The sequence below is a fragment of the Cyrtonyx montezumae genome, unplaced genomic scaffold (genome assembly GCF_038088225.1).
Source record: "Cyrtonyx montezumae isolate F1298 unplaced genomic scaffold, pur_monq_1.0 scaffold_11, whole genome shotgun sequence".
Taxonomy (NCBI): domain Eukaryota; kingdom Metazoa; phylum Chordata; class Aves; order Galliformes; family Odontophoridae; genus Cyrtonyx; species Cyrtonyx montezumae.
This window is the reverse complement of record NW_027071837.1, coordinates 12,876,607-12,902,501: the sequence shown is the minus strand read 5'-3', so window position 1 is coordinate 12,902,501 and position 25,895 is coordinate 12,876,607. Positions and strand designations below refer to the sequence as shown.

The 25,895-nt window shown below is 46.3% G+C and overlaps 1 protein-coding gene across 4 annotated transcripts in view; it reads left to right on the top strand.

Annotated features, from left to right (window-relative positions):
• The window catches only part of PAK3 (p21 (RAC1) activated kinase 3), a 148,469-nt gene extending 123,762 nt beyond the window's left edge, over positions 1–24,707 (top strand). For 3 of the 4 annotated variants that reach the window (XM_065729628.1, XM_065729629.1, XM_065729627.1), the window contains exons 4-15: positions 3,475–3,628; positions 5,341–5,378; positions 7,267–7,398; positions 8,394–8,556; positions 12,249–12,312; positions 15,741–15,789; positions 18,247–18,359; positions 19,422–19,539; positions 20,349–20,448; positions 20,804–21,000; positions 21,871–22,008; positions 23,302–24,707. In XM_065729628.1, coding sequence (XP_065585700.1) covers positions 3,475–3,628; positions 5,341–5,378; positions 7,267–7,398; positions 8,394–8,556; positions 12,249–12,312; positions 15,741–15,789; positions 18,247–18,359; positions 19,422–19,539; positions 20,349–20,448; positions 20,804–21,000; positions 21,871–22,008; positions 23,302–23,391 — 1,356 coding nt within the window. In that variant the 3' untranslated portion in view covers positions 23,392–24,707. Of the gene's footprint in view, positions 1–3,474; positions 3,629–5,340; positions 5,379–7,266; positions 7,399–8,393; positions 8,557–12,248; positions 12,313–15,740; positions 15,790–18,246; positions 18,360–19,421; positions 19,540–20,348; positions 20,449–20,803; positions 21,006–21,870; positions 22,009–23,301 lie in introns of those variants that run through there. The other variant, XM_065729630.1, reaches the window with a different exon arrangement.
• The last annotated feature ends 1,188 nt before the right edge of the window (positions 24,708–25,895 follow it).

Sequence of the window (25,895 nt, the reverse complement as noted above, 5' to 3'; positions counted from 1 at the left end):
AAAATGAAAACTAGGAAGAGTGTAGGTGTACGCTCCTGTCAGTCCCACCAGCTGCTACAGGGGTTGGTTATCCAGCACTGAAAAACCCCACGCATGTGCATAATGTGTGTGTCTGCAGTCAGCCCCAAAGTGCTGAGTCCAGCTGCTCTGCAGACAGCTCTTGGAGGTGCTGAGCAAGTGCAGTGTTGTCCATTCATTTTAATCCAGTAATCTTCAAAATACATCCATGGGTCAGGTGCTCAAATGCATTTCTGTGCTAATAAAGTAGCAGTCAGCATCTTACATCAGAAAGTGTATGAAGCACTGGGAAAAATGAGTCTGGTAGAAGCCCGGTGAAGTCTGCAGGGGACTCAGAGCATTTTCTCTCAGACTGCTGCCTGGTGCTGAAACCATTTGTCAGAGAAGTGAGGATGGCAGTGAGTTTACATGTGATTGAGCTGTGGAGGTGAGAGGAGACACGAAGCTGTGTGTACCATCAGCAGTACTCTGTGAGCTGAGTGTTTGGACCACGTTGTCGCTGTATGTCACGCTGCAGTGTGTGCTGCATACACCACACAGGATGGGACAAATCATCCTCCCGGATAAAATACAGCTCATTTCTGGAATTTGAGCTCTAAATGTGATTTCTTTATTGCTTTTCTACTTTGACTGCTACTTCTGTTTTCCGAGAGCAATCCAGAAGGTCAGAAAGTTCCTGTATGCTGCAGCAGCATTGGCAACAGTAGAAGAAAAAAAGATGCTTAACAACAGCTTGTCTTCAAAGGAGTGGAACTGAAATACTCTTAGTAGTTAAGAACTACAGTTACACTTAACATATGTAGACTAGTTAATTAGCTTTTTTTAAACAAATGCCACTCTTCTTTCAACCAAAAGGATAGGTGACTCCTCCCATGCAGCCTGCCAGCACAGGTCTTACCGTGCAGTCCCAGCAGAGCAAAGAGTCACTCAGCAAGGGGATGGCTCTGCTAGGAGCTTCTGTCGGCCCCTGCAGGGTCTCTGTGCAAGCCATGCATTCCATGTCACACGTGGCATGTTGGATTTGTCCCAGCCTGAGTACAAGTGGTGTATCAGGTGTCCTGCTGAAGGGACTGCCACGAGCTGTGGCACCTGAAGTGTGGTCACAGTGTCTCCTTCAGAAGTTTGGAAGTGCCATGGGAATGTGCAATAAGTGTGCAAATTGATGGTTTCTTTGTGTTCCTTTGCTTTTGTGTTTCTGTTCGTTTCAAATGATGACAGTTGTCATGCCACGTGTGTTTGCTCTGCTGGTGATGTGCAGTGCATTTTGCCATTTCCTAATAGCCCAGAGCTCCATCTCCACGCAGAGCTGGGAATACCTGCATGGGCTCCTAAGCTTTGGCTTTCAGGCTTGAGCATCAAGCTGTGTTGTTGCTCATATGTTGCATCTCCATTTCACTGTGCTTGGAGCAACCACGTTGTCAGAGAAATAGGACCAGAAGCCCAAAATAAAACTGGCTTGAAGCTGTTGGGTGGGAGCATGCTTCTAGAGCTTTTTATTGATCTGTTTTGAAGAAACATTTGCATTTTCTGAATGGAGGAAGAAGTGTGGTTTGCAGGGCTCTGGAGTGAGTTCTGTGAGGCATTCATTTTTGGAACGGTTTCCTGATCCCTGTTCTAGAACAAAACGTGTTCCAACCAAAATTCCAAGTTTCAGGATGATGATATCAGCAATGGGAGAAAGGCGTGGCCACAGGCGCAAAGAAATGGCTCATGATTCTTCTATCCAATAAAGCCTTTCTTTTGAATTGCCTCAGTTTTCAGTCTGGCACTTGTCGATCCGTTGGGTCACGACAGCACACAGCCTCCTGGTGTGAAATCCAGATGTGACCTGCTGCTTTCTCCATGGCACTCTTTGGTCTCACACAGTGGCCAGCTGTGATCTTGGGGCTGGAGGACCATTTTGGATGTGTAGAGCCATTCAGAGTTCCTAACCTGGCTAAGAACTGGACAACCAGCAGAAGCTTGGATACTTACCTTTTTGCTTTGTCAAATTTTTAAAACAGAAATCCTGAGTAATATTTCCAGTCACTTGCTGTTAATCCTCAGCTGTGCCTTTTTTATAAGGGAGAGAAAAACTGGTATGAGAAAGAAAGGAGGGGAAAATAATGCTTCTAAACTTTGGAATGATGGTGATTCTTCTGTTTTCCTAAGCCTGCCTTCCTGTAGCCTGTCCACCGCCCTATTTGGTGTCTGCCTCATAGCTCCCATTTTTAGATGGGACTTTCCCCATTTGGGCCCATTGGTTTCACCTCCTACCACCTTCTGAGTTGTCCCACGTTCTGTTTTAACTTTCTTTTCTTTCTTTATTTACGTCCATTACAGCCAGATCTCTATGGCTCACAGATGTGCACAGGGAAGCTCCCAGAGGTGCGTCACAGGCCCAAAAGAAGCTTGCATCAAAGTGCTTCTTTGAGATGTCATAGAATGCAGCAGCAGGTTGATGTGTGTGCAGTAGATTTGTTGCTTGGCTTATCCCACTTTTTTCATGAATCCCAAACTCTGGAGGCCCATGTCACACATTGTTTTCCAGAGAACTTAGGAGGAAGCCATATTGAAATGTTTATCTCTGTTGGGGTGGCACCAAGGGTTGAGCTCCATTCCGCAGGCCCTACAATTTGCTGGTAGATGGTAGCTGTGCAGTAAATGGGGGAAGTTACAGGCTCTCAGATTTAGGAAATTATACTGGATATTTAAAGCAATTGTTTGTTAATATGATTCTGACACAGCGTTGCAGCTTTCAGCGATCGGATCAATTTTCAAACACCACCCTTCCTCGTTAGCTGTTTGAGGTTTCACCCAAAGCATTGGCACTCAGCCTGCTTCCTGTGCCCTGAATTTCTGCGTTTCTACAGTGGAGAACTTTAAAACACTGCAGGAGCTCAAAAATGAGATCCTTAGCAGCAGCAGCTGCAGTACAACTCGGTGTTACAATCTTGAGAATTTAAATGCAGATGCTTAACCCCTCTGTGGTCTCTGATGTGCTGAAAATTAACTGTGTCAGGGTGGGGTTTGCCTCTTGATCAGACAACAGTGATCATTCCTGCCACGTGTTTGCACTATTAAGCATTAAAAATCCAGTGTAAAGCTCCTAAAATACACAGTGTTGTCCACAAATATAGAATAGTCTGGTCATGTCTGCACTGAATCACCAGGAAAACAAGCTAAACCTCAAATCATTACTCCATGGAAGAGCAATGTTGATCGAAAGATGAGATTCATGCACTTTTTTTCCTATCACAATCATAACTTTCTTTTCTTTTTAAAGTTGGATCCTGGTTTTAGCTCTGTATTTTGATAGAGAATGATTGCATCTACTGTATATGATTCTAATTTTAATTGTGAAGTATCAATCAGAATTTCTGAAAGTAATCTTACAGGTAGCATGGGATCTTGGTAAAGATCTGTGCACTGTGTCATATGCTCTTAATTCACATTCTCCCCGCTTGACATCTACAGGGCATTCCAGAGCAGTGGGCCAGGCTACTACAGACCTCCAACATAACAAAACTAGAGCAGAAGAAGAATCCGCAAGCAGTTCTAGATGTCCTCAAATTTTATGATTCCAAAGAGACAGTTAACAACCAGAAATACATGAGCTTTACGTCGGGAGGTAAGTTAGCATCTTGCTGCAGAAAAGGGGACGTCCGAACTGAAGTTCCGGGATGCTCAGTGGTCAACAGCCAACCTTAGGAAAGTGCATGATGTGAGATGTGTTGATGTGAGATGAGTTAATTTCCCCTTCTGTCCTCTGACTGTCATTGATAACTCTGACTTGTCTTCATCTTGTTTTCAGAACTAAGTAAGATACTGGATGGAGCAGTCACTGTCATTTTGATTCAGAAGCATCAGTGGCCAAAAATCGTGTTTATTTTGTTTCTTCCTTGCATCCTTCTTTCTTCTCAGTGTTGGAGTATGAAGGATGTCTGTTTAGTCCACCTGAGGAGTTACTGTTGCTTCCTAAGAGCAATGGACTCTGAGGAATTTTTCTTATTTTATGAAGAATGTTGAAGGGCTTTTTCATATCAGCTGTAGAGAAGATTATGCTGCTGTGTGTAAATGTGCAAAGAAACCCTGAATGGCTGCTGCAGTGGAGCCCAAAAAGGGCTCTGGGCACAGAGGAAGCGAAGGGAGGCAGTGATGAGCAGAGCAAGCTCTGCAGCATTCCAGGAGGATCCCCATGAGCCAGGCACTGCCAAGCTAAAGCCTGCAGATGTGATGGTGGTGTCATTTTCTGCCTTGGTTGTGTACAGTCTGCAAAACTAGTGCAGCATTGCGAAAATAAGAAAGCAAGGACTAGTCTGTGCCATGGTTTGCTCTTTTTTTTCCTTTCCTTTGGCCTATTTTTTTCATTTTGCTTAACAAGCACTGGCTTGTGATCAATCCAGTAAGAAAAGCAGAGTTTTCTAAAAGCAGTGTGTGTGGGTTCTGCGTTGATGTGTTCTGCTGTTTCTTAGTAAGTGAGGCACATTCAGAACAAAGATACCAGCAGTGCACCTTTACTTTGGTAAAGCCCATGTTGGCAGCTTCAGCTGATGAGGGGCTGTCTGCCTCCAGGGTGCAGGCAGCATTTCTCACCTCGCCCAAAGCCGTTCCCTTCTGACTCATCGAAGTGTGGCAGCAGGGTCGGTTTGCTGGGCCCCAAAACGCAGTGGGGCAGCTGCTCTGAGCTCCTCCTAAAAACTGCAGTTTTCTTTCCAGAAGTTGTTAATGTTTGTCATTGTTTGTAGGGAATGCATCTTTTTGCTAAGGTTCAGAAGTAAAGAATTTAACTGTCCAACTTGACACTTGATGTCCGCTAAGGTGGTGAGGAATTATGTGTGGACGTGCTGAATTCACAGTTGTCAGCGTTTGCTCCCAAACTCAGAGCTACCCACAGTCTGAGGGGGGATGTATCTGTGTTCAGCATTAAAACAAGGACTTAATGTCTTGACAGAGCTGTTCCTGTGCTGTGTCACAGTAGAAATCCCCCAGCTCCCTGGAACCTCTGTGGGGACACGCTCGAGAGCATCAGCGTGTGCAGCTTATTGAATGGCAGCTTTTGGGGGAACAGAAGCATTGGATGTTAAAGAACAATGCGTTTCATTTATTTTTAACCATGTTTCGTTGTATTTTATTTACTGGCAAAGCAGAGAAAACAAAATACTCAAGGAACAGAGAGAAAGAACGCCCTGGTACATTGTTACGTTGCTTTCTGTGTGAGATAACTTGCTACTGGAAGGATGTTGTGAAAGAAGACTGGTGTCAGTTTGGATGTAGTGCTGTGCGAGATTGCCCACAGCAGATTCTCCCTTATAACCGTGTTCCTTTCCCTGCACATTGCAGATAAGAGTGCCCATGGATACATAGAAGCCCATCCCTCGGTGAGTGTGAGCATCACCCTTCTGCCATCCGCGTGGTTGCAGAGCCGTGTTGGAGTGCTGTGCTGCTGGGCTGCAGGCAGCTGCAGCTCAGTGTCTTTTGGCAGCACCAGTTTTCTGTTTTTCCCTTTAAGAACTTTGCTACAGATGAAGGTCTGGTTTTGCAGCCAGCAGATTGCTCACTGTTCTTAGCCATGGTGGAATATCTGGTTCACAACAATACGCAGTACTGTTTAATTAGCCCGTTTTAATATAGCTTTAACAACTTAGTATTCGTTTCTATTACATTTTATGATTTATCCTTAGAACAGCTGGTAATGTATCTGAATATAAATAAGGTTATAATTGATATGTAACTCACTGGAGCCGCTGAAAGAAAGTTTCAAGTAACGATTCACTCTAATTAATACTGAATTGCCATAGCAATCCCAAAGATGTACTCATGACATTCGCATTAACGTTGACCAGTTTTATTAGTGTTAACGTCGGTGCATTAAATAGCAGATGATTGAGTGGGGATTTGGCTTTATTTTCAAGTGCTAAGCAACGTAACTTTAGGGCTGTGATTACGCAGCAGAGGCTGTGTAGAATGAAATGAAAGCCATCTTTGTTTACTTCTGTTGTTGCTTTTCACTTGATGCCACTGCCATTATCTTTCATGGAACAAAACTTGTAGAGGTGGTTTGGGTCCCGTGGTGCGGCACAGGCAGCAGTGGGGTGCTGGGGTCGGCCCTGGGAGGTGCCCACGGGCTGATGCTGTCCTACAGAGCAGGCTGCTCCGACAGCAGCGAGCAGTCCTTGCAGTCTCTGTAATTTCATTTCACTCCTTAATGGGGGTCTGGCATTAAGTAATATGACATTGTATATGTTCTAGCTGCACAGTTCAGTTCTGTCAGACCAAACGTGGAGCCCAGTGGAAAAGCTAGTTAATAAGAGTTTATCAGAACAGAAATGCAATTATTCCCTTCCTTATTTTTTCCTGAATCTTCTTTTCCCCACGTAAGCAAAGTGCTCGTGATGTATAGAAAGCAATACATGGATGTAATATATGACAGTGATGTACACCTTCAGCAGTGCCCTTTAAAGCAGTGCCCAGAATACGTCGTGTGTCAGCCTCTCATTCTGGCCCTGTCTGTGGCCTTTTTCTCCCTTTGTGTTGGTGCTGGGTGTTGCAGAGCAGGCTGTGTGCAGTGCTGGGCACAGCACAGGAGTGCTGAGGGGCTGCTGCTGCCTGGGGGCAAAGTGGGGCTGACACATGGGGTTTCTATTTGCTGCCTTATGATTATGTGAAGGGGATGGTAGTGAAAAAGGAGCTGCTAAACAGGGAAATTTGGCTCTGTGAAAGTGTGCAGTGTGACCACTGCAGGGGTGAAATGATAGAGCAGCAAGCAGCCTTTCCCTGCAAGACAAAATTCCTGGCAAGACAGTGTGGGAGGCTTTGCACACTGAAGTGTGTTAATTAACCTGGCCAGCAGACACCTGTTAACTTAATTAACTGCTACCATTTCTGCAGTGCTAGAGCAGTTAACTAGCAGCCAGGTGGGGTTTCTAGTGATAAATTCAAACACTGCTTTTGGTGAAATCAGACTGTGAGAAAACATGGGCATTATTTAGCTGTTTGTATTTAATTTATTGCTCCAGTGATGTATGGGATGCAGTTCAGGAGCCCACGTGTAGTTCACTATGAATAAGTAAAGAGCAGAAATGAAAAGCACTGAGGAGAATTAAGAAAGCATGGTAGCTATAACCTTACAGTGGGTGGACTGAAGGGTGTGGGGTTGCTGTGGGCACGCAGAGGCTGCTTTGTGATGTCTGAGCAGCCAAAAGTGGTTCATAGTTAACCTCCCAGTGCCCAGTGGTGGCTGTCACTCATGGTACTGTGTGTCCACAGAGCACAAAAACAGCATCAGAACCCCCGTTAGCACCGTCAGTCTCTGAAGAAGAGGATGAAGAAGATGAGGAAGAAGAAGATGACAACGAACCCCCTCCTGTTATTGCACCACGGCCTGAACACACAAAAACAGTAGGTCCTGGCTTTGGGCAGCACTGCTGCAGTGCTGCTCTGAGCTGCGTGCTTCCAACCAGACAGTGTGTGCTGTTTGGCTGAGGGCTGTAGGTCGGCCACGGGCCACTGCTTCACCCAAGCTACTGATCCAGGAGATCTGTTTTGAACCTAATTGTTCAGTGTGATGCTGATTAAAACAGTGAATTTCATCGTAGCATCAGATAAGAGGTAACACTGTGTTGTTCGTTGCCATTGGTGTTAACAGTGGACAGGTTGGTGCACAGGACCTGTGTAGGGAGGGCAGGCTCCAGGAGCCTTTCACACCCCCGTGGGACGTGCAGAACTGTCCCCTGGAGGTACCCATCCCTCTCCACAAAGCTCCAGATGTGAGGAGATAAATAAGCTGCTTAGACTGCACTCCTACACGACAGAAGTTCAGTGAGAAGCATCCTACCCAGGTGTGTGTTGTAACGAGCAGGAAGGACTGGAAAGCAGTTCCTAGTGGAACTTAAAACTTGAAATCACTGATGAGAAGTTATTTCAGCAGTTGTGATCAGAAAAGAGAAATGCTTTCTGTTTCTCTTCAGACACCTATCCTAACTGGTCAGCACTCCTCATGCTCAGTATTGCTGTTGCAAACTGTTGCCTGCAGTGCCATCCCTGGAATTTTTAACAGAGTCCCACTGGAGCAGTCATTTTGCTTCCCACATAAACAGATGAGCGGGGGGGAACAAGGCTCCCAGACCCTGATGCATCTTTTTTCTGCAGTCTGTCAGCACGGGGAATTAACTGTTTGTCACCTCCCAGAAAATAAATGAAAATGGAGTCCCAACCCTGAACCTTGTATAAAGCTGCCCTTCATTTTTCCTTATCCACTTCGAGAAATGGAGAGTAAAAATGAACGTTTTAAGCCCTGGATGTGGCAGATAGGCACAAGGAAGATGCTGTGTTTGAATTATGGTCTCAGGGCACTTGTGCAGACCCTTTTTGACATGAACTATTTATTGTTGCAGATCTACACGCGCTCCGTAATCGAACCTGTCGCTGCACCAGCACCAGCTAAAGAAGCCACCACTCCCCAGCCTGAAAACTCCAACACAAACACTTTGTACAGAAACACAGACCGGCAGCGAAAAAAATCCAAGATGACAGATGAGGAGATCCTGGAGAAGCTGAGTACGTGTTCTGTATTTTTGTCTGACAGAGCAGTGCTGTGTGTGTCTCCGGCACGCGGAGCAAGTGTTCGGTGTCACTGGGTCCTACAGCTCCTCACACAAACTGTTCCTGTGCCTGCAGGGGATGGGAGAACACTGTGGGGATTCCTTCTGCCTCTGGGGCAGCTCTGACTGAGTTGGATCTGCCTGAGTTTTCTGACTGTGCTTAAGGCTAAGGAGGGAATGATTTCTGCTCGAGCGGAAGGCTGTGGCCTAGTGAATGGCCTGGTTAGCTCCAGTGTACTGATGCCCAAAGTTAAAAGAATATTTGGCTTCCTAAATTGTCTTCACTTCCTGACTTCTCACCAGTACTTTGCAGAAATCTCTTAGATGTTTTTTTAACCTGTAGGATGCTGCAGAATGAAGCAGATTCCTTCAGCTCCACTGGGTCTCCTCCCCAGAATGTTCTAGTGATGTAGTTACTGGAGTGCCACCATTACTGCAGTATTTCTGAGCTTGAAATCATTGACATTCCCCATTTAGTCGAAGAGGACTCCTTTAAAAGAACATCACTTGAGAGCCTGGATAGAGAGGAGCTGATGTTTTCAGTGTACCCCAAAAGAATGAAAAAACACTTCATACAGCAATCCTTATTTTATTTCTCATGCTCATATATGCATCAGTGAGATACGTGTATGTGACCTGACCAAGTAAAATGCACTGCAGGTGTTTCTCAGGAGCTAAAGCCTCCTGCATATCCACTGCATAATCCTCAGATATGTGGTGTTCTCACAAAGCTAATTCCCAGTGAGTTATTGTTGGAATCCTGACTGCTGGCCCTAAAGCCCTGCGTGGATCATACAAACATGTCACGCTCTTATTGATAATGCAGCACAACCAGTTTCATCAATTCAGTCAGACTTCAGTTCCTGCACATACCAGCTTGCAGCTCTGTTACTGGATAACCTGTTGGGTTCATAAGATACCCGTGTATGCCATGTGTCTCCTGCTGCCTGGCAGGGCAGTCAGTGGATTGACCTCCTGCCCATTGTGCCCTCTGTTAATATTACATCTTTAATGGGGGGCGACCACTTGGAAGGTGCCCAGTCTGGCTGTGACTTCTTCACAGTGGTCCTTCAGAGTTAATTCCTGCGCAAGCCAACTGTGGTGCCACACATCCCTTCCCTGCCACCAGTGGTGTGTGTCACTGCAGGGGCTGAAGCCCTTTGAAGCTGCTGCAGGTGTGTTCTGTGCCCTCAGCAGGTGGGTGGGCCTATACAGAACTGAATGTCGCTGCTGTTAGAGGGCATTGCTGGGATGAGTTCCATGGCTTTGGCTGAGGAGATAATGGAATAATGTGTTCATTCCAGAGCAGGCAGGTCACCTGCAGGTATTCAGCTTCTAAAGGGAGGAATTACAGCTCCTTCCCCGGGGCTGTTGGAGGTGGGCTTCTGCTGTGAGCTCTGCAGGTACCTGCACACCTGAATGTAAGTGCGTGTTATTTGTTGACGCTTGCGGCCCTCAAATGGTGGCTGAGCCCTAAAGTTCTGCGGGTTATGCCTTTGAAGTGTTACAAGCTTTCATGGTTTGTTTTTTTTCTTAAGAATTTGATACTTGTTGAGTAAGGTCTGAAGATCTGCCTTGGGCAAATTAAGATGTGGGCAGTGAAAATCGTCCCTTGCTTCCATGAAGTCATCTGAAATTGTGGACAGTGCTCTTTTGTAGCAGTCCTGGGGTGATGACATTAGTGTGTGTGTTGGGTTGGTTTTTGTTTGTTTGCTTTTGAACTCACAGCACTTACTCACCTTTCCAACTTTCCCGCCATTGATTTCATGCTCCTTTTATGAAGGTGTCCCCTGCCTTCTTTTATCTTAAATTGCTTTCATAATTCTTCTCTGCTTGAAATAACTTGGGCTTTTTTAGAGACACCTTCATTACACATTTTCCTAGGGAGTAAAGCCTGCAATACTGAGATAAGATCAATCAAAACTCTGTCTGCAATGAAATCATGAATATGTTCCACTGCAATTATGAAAAAGAAGTGGCCCAATTCTGCTTTCTTATCCATTTAATTTAGGACTTGATAAAGGAAAGTGCTTGGAGACATCACAATAGCCAGAGTGTTTGTCTTTAGTCCAGCACAGGAGCGCTCCTCTGAGCTGGAGCTGTGCAGGGTCAGGCAGGTGGTGTCAGTGCTGTGCTGCTGGATGGGAAGGATGGGCTGCTGTACCTGCACAGAGCTGATGGCACTGTGATTGTCAGAGGTGAGAAGCAGGAGGTGGTGTGCAGGGGCAGCAGCACGTCCCTGCCTCTGCTGCAGCACTCGTGTCAGGGAGCACTGGGGCTTCAGTGAGGAACCCAGCACTGAGGACACAGTGTAACTGGGACTGAAGGAGCAGTGCAGTTCCATCCAGAGAGAGCAGGATTGTCAAGAAAAAATGATGGTTTTCTCTTACATGGCCTTGGTGTTGCTTATATTTTGCTTTTCATTTTTAAGTACATTTGAGTGCCGTTGAAGTGGAAGTGAACAGGCAGTGAGGAAGAAAGCAGTGCTTCTTGCAGGAGGTGCACATGGACTGGAGATCAGTGTTGTTGTGCCACTTCTCAACCTGGGGCAAACCACAGCTCCCCCAGAGCCAAGCAGTTTTGTTCTGCTGGAGTCAGTGCCAACGAGCAGCAGCTGCAGCGTGTGCCTCTCATTTGCCAGCTACTTCTCATCCACTGAATGGAGGAAAATAGGAAAGCCAACAAGTCTTGAAAGCACTACATCCTTGGCTCAGACTCAAGGCAGTACAGTTGCAGTACCTCCTGCAGGTGGGGACAACAGGGCAGGGCCACTTTGGGCAACTCGAGCAATCCCTGCCAGCTGGTGCTCGCCCTGCTGTCATCGCTGCAGTGCTGGGCACGTGGGGGTGAGAAGCACTCTGCAAAGGAAACCCCTTCCCTGCAGCTCCCGTTGGTGATCTTGCCATGGGCAAACTGTTCAAGCAGAGAAGTGCACCACGTGGTGCTGCTGCTGGACCTCTGCTGCCCCGTGCCCGGGGCTGGCCCTGCCTCCCAGGAGCCCACCTGCCCTGCTCTGGTGGAACCACGGCGTCCCACCGGTGCAGCTGCCTGCTATTGCCAGCTCCTGAGGTGTGCTGCTGGTGCAGCATGGTTCTTGCTATGGATCAGCATTTGTGCACTGCTGAGAGTCAGGCCAGGTGCTTATTGCTGGGCCAGGTCGGGGTGAAGGCGAGCAGTGCTGTTGTTAGAAGCAGGGTCTCCTTTGTAACTTAACCTGGTAATCAGAGATGAGAATCACAGTTTCTAAAAAAAATAAAAATAGCATTACGAGATGTTCTTTTTTAAAAGGGTGAAAAGAAAACTTTGGCAAATGACAGAAAAGTTGAAAAGATTTATACGTAAATGTAAAAGGAAAAAAGGCTCTGTGACTCCAGCTGTCACCAGTGTTCGTGAACAGAGAAGCACTTGCACTGCTACTTGCTCATTTCTGATTCCCATCAATACTCTTCTGTGCTGGCTGTCCTGCTGCACAGAGCAATCCCACAAGGACTGCAGGAGCCCAGGCCCTGCTGGGGCTGCCTGTGCTGCTCCCGTTACCCAGCAGCCCATGTGCACATGGCAGCCCTGAGCACCATGGCTGTGTTTCTGATCTGTCCAAAGGTGGTATCTCTGTTTTCAAGTGAACATCTTCTGTCTTCTTTCTTTCAGGGAGCATTGTGAGCGTGGGAGACCCTAAGAAGAAATATACTCGATTTGAAAAGATTGGCCAAGGGTGAGTCCAGTCATGGTAACTTAGACACACACGAGCTGGGTGCTCTGCTGCTCTAATAACAAAGTGGGAAGCTGGGCAAGCTCCAGCACGCTGAGACGCTGGGTTTGGATCCTCAGACCTCTTGCTTCTTTACCAGTGTTTTAACTCTGGCCAGAATGAGTCGTCAGGGACCACTTGCTGCTGGCAGTGCCTCATCTGCAATGGGACTGGGAGGATCTGCCATCCCTCAAGTGTGCAGCACTTGTCTTCTTGGAGGAAATTGTTCCTATATATTTCAAAATAATACAGCCACACTTAAGGAAGAAAACAATTCTGCTTCCTTGTCTAAAGGAGCAACTTACCAAATGATACTTATCATACTTACACTTATCAAAGCTCTCAATAACATTTTCAAATATATTACTAATAAAAATACTCCGATGATGGACATTATAGCCATGTAGTTTAGAAATTGAAACTCAAAACAGAAACAACAAAGATGAGTAATAAGGGCAGTGTTGGTGTGCAGTGTACTGAAAGGACGCTCGCCACCTGCCTGATGGCACGCTGCTGGGAGTCCATCCAAAATGATCTGCTGAGCTGTTCTCTTTGGAAGCCTTACTTTGCTTATTCTAAATAGGACTGATCTGAAACACTGCCTATGTGAGGAGGCAAGAACAAGAGAAATGACATCAAAGATAGATATCTGAGATGCATTTTAAATATTGGCAGACTCCCTGCTTGGTCCAGGCTTTCCTCCTTGGCTGTGTTGTAATTCCAGGAGGGCTGATGCTGTTTCTGTAAGGCCAGGAGAACGCTGCTGTCTGTGCATGGCAGAGTGCTGCTTGCTGACATCAGGAGATGCCTTCCTGCCTTAACAGAGAGCTTTGAAAGCAGGGTAGCGTGTTGCTGACCTACGGCTGATGCATACTGAAGAAAGCCAGGCATCCTCATACTCTTTTTCTGGCAGGCTTTTCAGTAGATAGATCTTATTTGATAGGACACTTGTGAGGAGTTTCTTCTCCACTCACTGTATAGAACCCTTTCTGAGGCTCAGGGTCGCTTTCTAACTGCAGCTTTGGTTCTTATTGTCCTCTGTAAAATGTCAGTGGGCACTCAGAGCTGTGCCAGTCTCCTAAAGGTGTCAGCTAAGAAGTGAGATTCAGATTAAACACGTGAACTGATTCTGGCTGTGAGTCACGAAGTGACCATCATCCTCACTCTCTGTCTTTTGTTTTGACACTGCTAAGAGTGAGGTTATACAAAGGTGTCTCAACAACTGCTGGAAAGACAGGCAGCCCTGAAAGGGCATGAAATTGGTTCCTCTGGCACAGTGTGCAGCCAGAAGGTTGCATGCCCTTCTTTCAGAGGGGCTGGTGTGCTGTGGTAGTGCTGCAGGTTGAGTTAGCTGGAAGCAGCTGTCCTGGGGATAACTAGGGCAGTGCTGGGTGTCTTTCAGACCTGCATTGCTATTGCAGTGAACACATGAATGTGAGACTGTTTTGTTGTCTGTTTTTGGACTCCAACTGCTCACAGAGCTATTTGTTTTAAGACCTGCTTTAGCTTTTACAATCTGAATTACAGTAATGCTTTTCTAATACTAGAACAGTGAGTGCGCTCAGTGCTGTACTTCAGATTACTTCGTCCCACAGTCTGTAAAGGAGGAGAGATGGCATTTAGGCAATCAGGGTTACACTGTGGGGAAGAGAGCAGCTTTCCAGTGGCAGCCAGTGAGCGGGTGGAAGGCTGCTGCTAAGGGAGGTTCAGCTTCTTACATGGGGAAAGTGACTTGAGCAGCTCGTAGAGCCTCGTGGCTCCATGCCTTGGTAAGTTAACGAACAGTGTGATAGTTTTGCAGCCAGCTGAGGTGCTGTGCATAGCTCTTGCTAGGAAAGACAGCAGTGATGGAGCCCTGAGCTCTGGTTTCTGGTGGTTGGTTTGTTTGCTGGGTTTCACTGCACCTTAGTGTCACAGATCTCTGTAGGTCCTGGTAGTTGCCTGACTGCATTAAACTGAAGATATTACAGAAGAGTTTAAAAGTTAGATACAGATCAGAAATTATAGCTGCTTAGAAGTCCCTAATGCAGAGTCACAGAGCCTTTGCAATTAGTTCACAGCCTTACTTAAATTCTTCACCTTTATCTGAGCTCTTCGCAGATGGCCTGGAGCATACCAAAAGGCATCTTCATTTAAATAACTGTTTTTAAATAAATCCTGACAGGACTGTACTCGGGAGGGATGGCACAGTGTTAGAAAATCTAAATAAATGATGTTGGCTTTTTGTGAAAACAAATTGGATTAATCTCAACAATTAGTCATAGAAAAAGGCATTTGCATTTATATTAAAAGCGTACATGGCATGCCCAACGATAGCATTGTTCCCAACACTGGCATGCAGAGCTGCTGCTTGAAGTAAGGTTGTCAGAAATATTTCAGGCACTGAGAAACAGAAGCAAACCAAGCGATCAGGCAAAAATGAGAAAACTGATTTTGTATTTTCAGTCTCTGGGACACCTGCGGGACGCACAGTCCCACTTCTCAAATCCCCACCTGGGCTCCCCCTTGCCTCTCTGCCTGTGCAGCCGTGGGTTCCTTAAGAGATGGCAGCACACACCCCTGAAGGAAGCCCCGGTGGAGTTTACAAGCCCACAGTGTCTTATAAACTCAGAGGGATTTGATGGCCCTTAGCACCGCTTGATGAGAGGCAGGTGGTCTGCAGGTCACCTGTTTCTGGTGGCTCGGTGCCACCACTTACGTGTGCCATGGAAGCACAGCACAGACACTGAGGAGCCCTTCACGCCTGGTGCACCTAACTGCAGTGCTGGACGGCTCCTGACAGAGTGAAGCTGCCTGAGGTTCCTCCGTTGTGAGTCACGGTCAGTTTTTATGTGGGACATCACGTGCCTTCACCTGCTCCAGCTGTGACGTCAGGGGGCTGGAGAGCTGTTCCTTGCGTGCTAAGCAAGCTGTCTCCAGATCCTTTCTTCAGAGGGCTGGCATGTACATTTGGGTTCCCACGGTGACTGGATAATGTCACCTCAGTTTTGCAGATAAATTCAGATAAGTCTAAGAAGGTGTGGCTACATTTCTTGTTACATTTCATAGGATGAAAAAAATAAACCAACCCAAAACAAATAACAACAAAGCAAAACTGGGGAATATTTTCCAGGGTTTTGTGAGGGGGAAAAAAAAGTAGAAACAACTCCTTAAATATGGAACTAAAATAATTCAGGATGCACACTGGAGATGTGCACCTGCCCTTTCTCATCACGCCGGTCGTTGATCTCAGATTCCTGTGCGGCCGAGGTCGCTGTGCTGTGTGCTGCTGCAGAGCTGAGTGAGTGAGGGAGGGGTAGGACCACTGCAGGCAGCAGAGACCCTGTCAGGGCTTGCTCTCATTCAGAGGCACAAAACCACTTCTCATTCTTTGGCTGCTGTTTTGTTTCTAGGGCGTCGGGAACTGTTTATACAGCGATAGACATCGCCACAGGACAAGAGGTAAGCAGCAGCTGCCCCAGCTGATCTTGCAGGACTGTTCTCCCTGGCAGGAGCTGGGGATGGGTTCTCACAGTGCCTGTAGGTCTGCACAGAGCGGTGTCGGCTTGCAGCATCATCTGCTGTTTTCAGCTGCTTGGAGAGCAGCACTGTGCTTCTCTGCCTCCATAGCTGCATGCCTGCTGGGCTGACTGCTCTGCTGCTACCACTGCACTGAGGTGCTGCTCAGCACCTGGAGAGGTGCCCGAGTTCTGGGCAGGGGTTGTCCTGTGCCCCTGGACACTGTGCCTGGGTTGGTGCTTCACCCTGAGGCCAGTTCTGAGAGACGTGTTTCCTTTAGTTTTCCTTTGTCTTCAGAACAGCTCGGTGCTCTCTGCAGTGCTGTTGGTCCTGTCCCAGTGCTGTGTTACGTCTGTTATCGTTGAGTGAATGTTTTAGAGATGTCTGCATAGAAATCTCAACAAGCTTTCAGGCTTGATTAAAAAATACATTATTTTTACTGCCCATGTACACATACTAGGTCAGACACTTCCTGAATTTCTTTGTTCCAAATGTGGATGACGTGCTCGTAGTGAGGATGTTCTGAGTATAATGTAACTGTAGTAAGAACTGCCTCTGGGCCTGGCCATAGGTCAGCCAGCAGTACCAGCTGTAAAACCTACAGGTCTGTGGCCGTGGGCCTCAGGGAACCCAGGTGGTGGTCACAGTTCCCTGGTGCTGTGAGGAATACATAGCTGTGTTGCACTGCTTGCTTTTGGGGCCGGAATAATGCAGAGAGGGACGTGCTGTCCTTCAGAGGACTGCACGCTGTCTTCATTGCCAGGTACGCGGGTGCAGCAGCCAGCTGGGTGCTGCTGCCATTCATTCCCAGTTTATCTTAAGCACTGATTCAGACAGTAATACCTTTTCACATGGTTTCTATAGCGTGTTTAATCTTCAAAGTATAATACAAGAACCAGTTAAGGGGGAATCGTGTTTAGAGTGCAGTTCTGTGTTTTGGTCATTCGTAAGCTGGTTGATGTTCACTGAAAATGGAGAAAACTTGTGTCAAGGGCAAAGATCTCTGCTGAACAACACCGTGGTGTTTGGGTGTGACATCAGTGACAGCCCCTGATGCTGCGTGGTGACATCAGCCTCTCACAAGGGCTGGTTGTGGGGAAGTTGGGGGCCCAGGGGTTGAGAAGCAGATCTTGAAGAAAAGCAAAGGTAACTGACAAGTCTGGGTAGTGGCTGATTTAAAGTGACATCTGAGCATTCATTTCCTTTTCTAAGCTACAGTTTTTGGAAACAATATGCAAATCCTGTTGGAAAATCTGTCTGACATCAGAAATGAGAGCAGGGAGAGGAGAGGGGGTCGTCACTGTCATACCATGTCAGCAGCACTAGAGAGGGGGAGGCTGGCCAGACTGCCTGTGGAGGGAACAGGAGGCAGACCTGATACAGCCACAGGGCCACATCTCCCCATAGGGTGTGGTGTGGGCCAGGGGCTCTTCTCAGCCCACGGGAAGGTGCTGTCCTGTGGGAGGCCTTGGCGTGGCAGGGAGGGAAGGAAGGCCTGAGCCTGGGGGCAGGGCCCAGTGAGGAGAGCTGGACTGGGCGGGCGGCCTGCACGAAGATGAGGAGCCGGCCTGAGGTGGGGTAGGTACAAGGTTCAGAGCAAAAGCTGGTGTGTCTGGGGCTGCCAGCAAACACATCTGCTCTCTGGTAGTGTGAGATTCCACTGATGCTGCCCACCTCCAGTGGTGCTCTGTACAGGCAGGTGCTATGGAACCACTCTTAGAGGCCCACAAGTGTCTGGAAGCCACAGGTTGGACTCAGAACGCTGCGTGTGCCCATAAAACAACACAGAATGGATTTTTTTTAATTTATTTTAAAGCCAGGTAATTATTACAAACTCATACTGTTATTTAGGGTTGCAAAATCAAAAGCCAGGAAGTTAGGAAATGCCAGAATTTGTGTGTGTGTGTGTGTGTGTGTGTAACCTTAATGATCTCAAGTCAGCAGCAATAGCAGTTGTTGACACAATCATTAAAAATCATAGAATTATTAAGTTGATAATAATTATAATTAAGAAATAATCATTAAAATCATAGAATTATTATTTTCCATCTGCTTTTACATATTTTCATGGTAATAAAATCATTTGCTGCTTGCAGAAGATGCATGCATAATAACAGTGGTGGTAATAAATTGAGACCATCTGAGAAGAACAACGGTCCAGAGAGTGTTAGACATTGGTTGACAGTAAAGATGTTTTTTACAGATTTTATAAGGCAAGGTGTGTGACTGTGTGTCCTGTGACTGTCACCCAAGCAGGCACAGAAGTAGGGTGCTCTGAGTACCTGTGGTGCCTGGTAACAGCCACAGCTCTGATGCATTGTCCCAAGAACACTCCGCGCTGGTTCTGATCTGGGGCAGCAGACTGTTGGAGCTGATGCATTGCTTTCACTGTTGTTTTAGGTGGCCATAAAGCAAATGAATCTCCAACAACAGCCCAAAAAGGAACTAATTATTAATGAAATCCTGGTCATGAGGGAAAATAAGAATCCCAATATTGTTAACTATTTAGACAGGTAAGTGGTTCTGCTGTTCTCACATAAATGTTCATTTATAAATCACAAGTCAAAGATTGAGGAAAGCCTGTGGTCATTGACAGAAAACTGACCTCTTTATTATCTATAAAGATGTGTATATATGTGTGTGTGTTTATGTGCAAATAAATGCATGGGAGGAGGTTGCTCTTTGTATGTTAATCCCTGGCACGACACAGAAGCCCAGACGAGTGGAGGCTGGCAGGGAGCCCTGGGTTCAGCTGCTCCCACCCCTGCTCCAGCACAGCCACCAGAGCAGAGTGCCCAGGCCCATATCCTGAACCATCTGAAGGTCTCCAAGGAGAATCCATAATCTCTCTGGGCAGTGTTCTGTCACCTGTACAGCACAGAAGTGCTTATTTACGTGGCATATGTGGCTCCAAGAGCGTTTTCAAAGACCTTGATCAGCCCTGTCCTGCTTAAACAACTGCCTGTAGCTCCGCTACCTCCACGTTGTTAAGTTGGTCATGTTTTGTGGACGTTGTGCAGATATATCACCATGGAAATTATTTTCCTTTGGCTTTTCCATCTGTTCCCATTGGTGTGGATGCCAGAAGGACCAGGTTCTTGTTTTCAGGCACACGTAATTTGCCAGTTTTTAAACTGTTGTCCCCGTTTCCCCATCTGTGTAATGCTTTCCAAACTGCTGACCATTTCCTGTCCTCTGTGGTACACACCTCCCTGCCATGGTTAGAGTAAGTTGTGCTGTCTTATTCCCAGAGTTACCTTTCCTGTTCCACCATGATGAACCAGGTGACCTGATACGTTCTGGTTCCACGTTTATCTTTGCCTTTACTGAACTGTGTTTTTCACTTGCTTGCCATCTAAGACATATAATTTTTTATTTATCTGCATTTCTCATTTGGACTGCACAGGTTTTTAGCACTATGTTTCAGTATTTAATGGTGCTCTGTGGCCTAGAAGGAATGTCCATTCATTTTATTCTTTGTTTAAAAATGAACAGGAAAGAAAAGTTACTGGTAATTTTCCTAAGACAGTTTAGTTACACACATTCATCCCAATGCTGTTGTTGTCTTGTTTCAGCTACCTAGTAGGTGATGAGCTCTGGGTGGTTATGGAATACCTGGCTGGAGGCTCTCTCACTGATGTTGTTACAGAGACATGTATGGACGAAGGACAGATAGCAGCTGTCTGTAGGGAGGTAAGGGATCCTGTCTGTGCTTCTGATTTCTGGGGCGGAATGGTACTTCTGTGTGGGTGCAAAGAACGTGAGTGATGTAGTGTCCAGATCTTTGTTTCTGTGTTGCTTTGTTAATGTGGGAGAAGAAAAGCACCTTAGTGATCCACCCGCCAGTGTCACTGCATTATGCTCTGCAATTACACTGCTCTCTTTCCCACTACGTGTTACTGTTCTCAGCTCTGCCTCTTCCAGCATTTGTCTGGAGCGTGTCTGTACTGCAGTCCCTGCCTGTAAAAGCAGACGTGCTGGTGGCAGAATTTTAAAATGATAAAGAAAAACAGCGACTCATTTATCACAGTTCTCAGCTTAAAAGGACAGCGTTCCTCCCCAAATGGCATTTGCTTCTGAAAAATGACTAATGTTATTTCCAAATACACTGCAGGACGAAACAGTAAAACCTTTGTCATGCAGCCTTCCACCCAAAAGTGATGCACTTCATCCCGAAGAAAATGACTTTTTCTTTTCAGCAAATCATAGTTTGTCAAGTGGATGAGAGCAGCACGTTCACTGTGGCAGCAGTCATTCAGTCTGTGCTTTCAGGGGACAGTTGGTAACAATAACTGACGTTTCTTTTTCCAAAGTTAATGTGCCTTCATTTAGGAAGTTATTATTCTAGTAGTGTTGAAGCAGCAAGCTATTCCTCCTGACAACACAATATTCTGCCATTACTCTCAATTCATCTAGAAATTAAATCTTTTATAGCCATTTCCTTTCTTGTGTGATGGAATCAGGTCATTAATTTTTACCCTTATGTTGTTTTTATCTATCAGTGCCTGCAAGCGCTGGATTTCCTTCATTCAAACCAAGTGATTCACAGAGACATAAAAAGCGACAATATTCTTCTCGGAATGGATGGATCTGTCAAATTGAGTAGGTATTCTTGGCCAAGCACTGCTTTCCCAAGATGGGGTGTGGGGCTGCATCTGACTGTTACCCAGAGGAGTGCCTGTGACAGTGTACTGAGCACTGCTGCAAGCTGAGAGCACAACTCCAGCACACAGAGAAATATGGGAAAGAAGAAGGTGTAATATCTGGCCTTCATGCCCCTCCAGAGACCACAGTGTATCATCTGAAGTCTTGAGTGTATAAAAGTCGCTGCAGAGTAAACAGCCATGACTGCTTTTGCAGCTAGATTCAACAAGATGTTCTTTGGTGTAAAGTGGGGATCTCTGTTCTTGGTTTCATATTTTTAGATGGCTTTAACAATACCTGTTTTTGTCCTCAGCTGATTTTGGCTTCTGTGCTCAGATCACCCCCGAGCAGAGTAAAAGGAGCACGATGGTTGGGACTCCTTACTGGATGGCACCGGAAGTGGTGACGAGAAAAGCATATGGCCCCAAAGTTGACATCTGGTCACTTGGGATCATGGCGATAGAAATGGTGGAAGGAGAACCTCCTTACCTTAATGAAAATCCTCTCAGGGTAAGGTACAAATAGAATCAGACACCACTGTCTTCTTAAGCTGTCCCATGAATAGACAAAATCCCAGGCACATCAGCTTGGACTGCTTCCAGCAGGGACAGCGTGTAAAAACATCACTGGAGCATTCCAGCGTGGGAGAGCCCTGGCAGACCAATAGCACAGAGCCAGTTCAGAAATCTCTTGGTTTTGTGTTAATGATGCAGAATTTCTCAGGCAGTTTGTGAAATCTCTGTTAGCTCTGTCTCTGGTAAGGATTTTTCAGTGGCAGATTTCCTCAGCTGGTGAATCTTTATGAAAGAGTTGCAGCTGTATCTGCAGACCCATTACAGACATGGGTCAGTGCAGGTTGGTTACCTCATTCTTTCAGGTTACTGAAATGCTATGATTTTTTATTACCATTACTTTTCTAAAATGCACGAATGCTTGCAATAAAATAATGAATTTTTATTTTAAAGTTTTTAAATTTATACCAACTCTTAAAATGAAACTGTAATAGGGGAGGAATGTGTAGTAAGGAAAACGCTCATAATGGATAGCTAAAACAGATAAATGCTACACAGTTAATTCCTGATGGGAGACAGGAAGCTGAGGAAATTAAATCTTGCACCTGTGTACATCCATGAGTTTTGTTAAGGCTACAGCTGATACACAGCATGACCTTCAGGTCCCAGTGGCAAGGCTGCACTCTGTCTGGCACTCAGACTCTGTGCTGCAGACTGAAAGAACAAACAGCTACAAACAGCTGCCTGGCCATGCTATTTAAGGAATGCAGGTGACAAATACACAAACTTCAGTCTTGTATTCTTGCTGAAAAAATGTTCCTGGGTCTTCATGGAAACAGGTGGAGTCTTGTGTTTCTGTTTTTCCCAGGCACTGTATCTGATAGCTACAAATGGGACACCAGAGCTGCAGAACCCTGAGAGACTCTCTGCTGTGTTCCGTGACTTTCTGAACTGTTGCCTGGAGATGGATGTGGACAGGAGAGGGTCTGCCAAGGAGCTTCTGCAGGTAAAATGAGACGTGGCCACGAGTAAAGCAGGTGCAGTATGTAATGGCACTCTCATCCGTTAATCATAGAATGACAGAACTGTTTGAGTTGGAAGGGATGTTTGAACATCATCTAGTCCAACTCCCCTGCACTGAACAGGGACATCTATAGCTTAAGCAGAGTGCAAAGAGCCCAGTCCAGCCCGACCCTGAGTATCTCCAGGGACAGGGCAGCACCACTCAGTGGGCAGCCTGCTCTAGTGCTTCACTACCTTGTACCCTTTATGAAGAAATTCTTCCTTATATCTAGTCTAAGTTTTTCTCTCTTTTGATTTGAAATCATTTTCATTTTGTCACAACACACTGTGCTATAGAGTCTGTTCCTTTCCTTCTTACAGCCCCCCTTTAGACACTGAAAGACTGCTGTCAGATCTCCCCAGGGCCTTCCCTTTTCCAGGCTGCACAGCCCCAGCTCTCACAGCCTTTCCTGGCAGGGGATGTTTCATCCCCCGGGTCATTTTTGTAGCCCTCATCTGGACATGCTCCAAGAGGTCCATTTCCTCTCCTGTACTGAGAACTCCACATCTGGATGCAGTACTCCAGGTAGAGATTTCATCAGGACAGAGCAGAGGGACAGGACTCCCTCTCTCACTCTGCTGACAACACTTCTTTCAATGCAGACCTGGATGTGGATGCCTTCCTGGGCTGTGAGAGCACATTACTGGCTCATGTCCATCTTGCTGCCCACTAGTACTCCCAAGACCTTTGTGGCTGAGCTGAGCTCAATCCTGTAGGCTTATATTGATAGTGGGGGTTGTCAAGAACGAGGTACAACCCTTGGACACTTGCTGAGGTTCTCCTGGGCCTGCTGCTTGAGCCTGTCTCAGTCTCTGAACGACATCCCATCCCTTGGGTGTGTCAGCCACATCACACAGCTTGGTGTCATCTGAAAATCTGTTGAGAACACTCTTGATCCCACTGTCAGTGTCACTGATAAAGACATTGAAGATCCTCAGCCTCAGTACTGACCCCTGAGGACCACCTCTTGTCACTAATCTCCTTCCTGACATTGAGCCATTGGCCACTGCTCTCTGGGTCTCACAACCGGTTCCGTATCCATCGGCTGGTCAATTTTATCAGGCCCCATACACTTGTACACAATTCATTCTCATCAGGTGGTCTCAAACTTGCTCGTGCTCAGAAGGTCCCCACAGTCCTGTATATCCCTACTAAATAGAAGGGTACTGCTTGAGCTTGTAACTGAGTAGCTGACTTTGGGAAGTAATGGTTTGTTTCTTTCTTTCCTTTGGGCAGCATCCATTTTTAAAATTAGCCAAGCCTCTCTCCAGCCTGACTCCTCTGATCATTGCAGCAAAGGAAGCAATTAAGAACAGCAGCCGCTAGTGCTTTGGGCTGGCATTGTCCCATGCCAGCTCACTCCAGAGCAGGACTGAGAAAAAACTCTATAGAACCTCAACTCTTCTGCTGCAGGACGACAGACGGATGGATGGATGGATGGATGGACAGACCAACAGTCGCAGTCATGGTGGTAGGAGGGGAGAACAACTGTTCTCCAGTCCCTCAAGGAGTAAAAACTTGCATCTTCTCCCTGCTTTCTGGCTCCTTAATTTATTTTTAAGATGAAACAGGGCTTAAGACAGAGAGGTAACGACAGAAAATGCTTTGCTGCCTCAGCCATTTTCAAGGTAAAGCAGATTCAGTTGGAAGATTCCCTTCCAACTCACCCTGTGAATAAGATGTACATTCACTTTTAAATTGTCAACTGTTTCTTAAAGATGCAAAGTCTCTTATGTTTTGGGTTTTGTTTTGTATAGTTTGGAATTGGAGAAGGGTCTTCATTTGTAACTCCAGACTGTACTGCCTTTTGAATACAGCCCACTCACTGGTATTTGCCTATTCATTACCCTTCTAGATGAGGAAGAAAGTGAAATTGCATTTCCAATCAAAAACAAATCAGGAGTGGAGCAGTCAAAACATCCTGTTGAGATACAGGCTCAGCTGTGAATATAGTGTTTCTGTTCTTGACAGTTTCATTTGTAGAACTTGTAAAATGGGTGAGAGTCTTACTAAAATGAGAAAGCAGAAAGATCAGTTTGCTCAGAAAGGGCTTGTCTCATGCAAAGCTGTAGGAGAAATATGAAGTGAGAGCAGGCCCAGCCTTGCCCAGTGCTGAGCCCCATGGATGCCTTTGCAGAGCACAGAGCAGCCTCAGCATCTGTGACCCCAGGCTGGAGGAGGGCGCGTGCAGCAGCAGGCCATCACGGTGTAATCACCTCTTCTTGGCACTGGACTGATCATAGTCAGCTCCAAACTGGTGGCAGGCTGCTCTCGAGGGTAACTGTAGCAATGCTTCAAAATGTGCAGACTGGTGGGAGTGGCTCTCTTTGGTTTGTGCAGAAGAGGGGGGAAAAGAGACTTGGGTGTTGCTGTCACTTCCGAGGATGCCTGCTCTCCTGGTCCTCTTGTAGCTCCCATGAAAGTTTAGGAGCATCCCTCTTAGCAGAGGGAAGGGCAGCCAGGCTACTCTGCAGGCTTTTGTGCAGGTCAGTGTCCTTTAGGCCTGTAAGTTCTGCCATGAAAACTGCAATACTGATGCAATTGAGTGATGGCTTCTAGGGTTCTGTTCTGTCTAAGCCAGTCCAGCAGATCACTTTGGAAGAAAGTGCATTTAAACCTGGAGCACTGCAGTGAGCAAGAAATGCAGAGCAGATTGCAGAACTATATAGAGCCATAAAACTAACCTGCTATATAAGCTCTCCTCCATACAGCAAGCACTGCTGAATACAGTTCTGAGTTGCTGGGGGAGAACAAGCCCTGGATGTGACTGAGGATTGTGCTTGACTACTCTGCTGATTTGTAAGAGAGCAGAATAGTTTTAGTATGCCATTTGTGTTTTATTTATTTTCTTCTGAAAGGAGTGTAGCTTCACTCAGAGAAAGCATTTGTATGGAATATCTGTTATGTATTTTAGTAGTACAACTAATCAAAGATCTTCGGAACAGCAGATGAATCAACACCTATATCCAATGAGCAGAAAAAGGAGCAAAACAGCTTTCTGCTGTAATTCGTCATGTTTCAGGCCTGCTCCCTCTAAGGGCTAAGCAGCCTTTAAGGTACTAAAAGCCTTCACGTTTTGCCGGTACAGATGAAGGATGCTTGGGCTATTCTTGAATTAGGCCATTAGGTTGTCTGGTTTTGTCTTCTACCATCTTTGTGTTGAAAATGTCATTAATACTGCTGACTATCCCACCCTCACTCTCTCTGTCCATCCCAGTATCTTTGCTGACAGAGGCAGCGCTCATTGAAGTTCACAGAATCATAGGACAGGTTGGGTTGGGAGGGACCTTAAAGGCCATCCAGTTCCAGCTCCCTGCCATGGGCTGGCTGCCCCACCCCGCCTGCCCTTGAGCACCTCCAGGGATGGGACACCCACAGCTCTGGGCAGAAGTGCAGGGCCCCACGGCCCTCTGTGTGAAGTGTCCTCCTGACATCGAACCTAAATCTCCCCTCTTTAGGTTTAAAAGTGTTCACCCTTGTCCTGTCACTGTCAGACCATGTAGAAAGTCAGTCTCCCTCCTGTTTCTGAGCACCCTTTAAGTACTGAAAGGCCACAAGGTCTCCCCTTCATGGGGAGCACAACAGATTTGATTTTCAGATGTCAAATAAGAAAAGATCTTTGTTTCTTTTATAAGGCTACATTCTTCTCTGTCAGCTCAAGCTATCTGTCTGGGAGATAGGCTACCTGAGGAAAAAAAGATTTAGGCTTGAGAAGAGCTGCCCTCAATTTGTAAAGCATTAATTTGAATAAAACATTTGTACTCCATGTAAGTAATGCAGAAACTAGTGGCAGTTTCTCCCTCCAGTATAGCATTTATTTTTTTCCTACC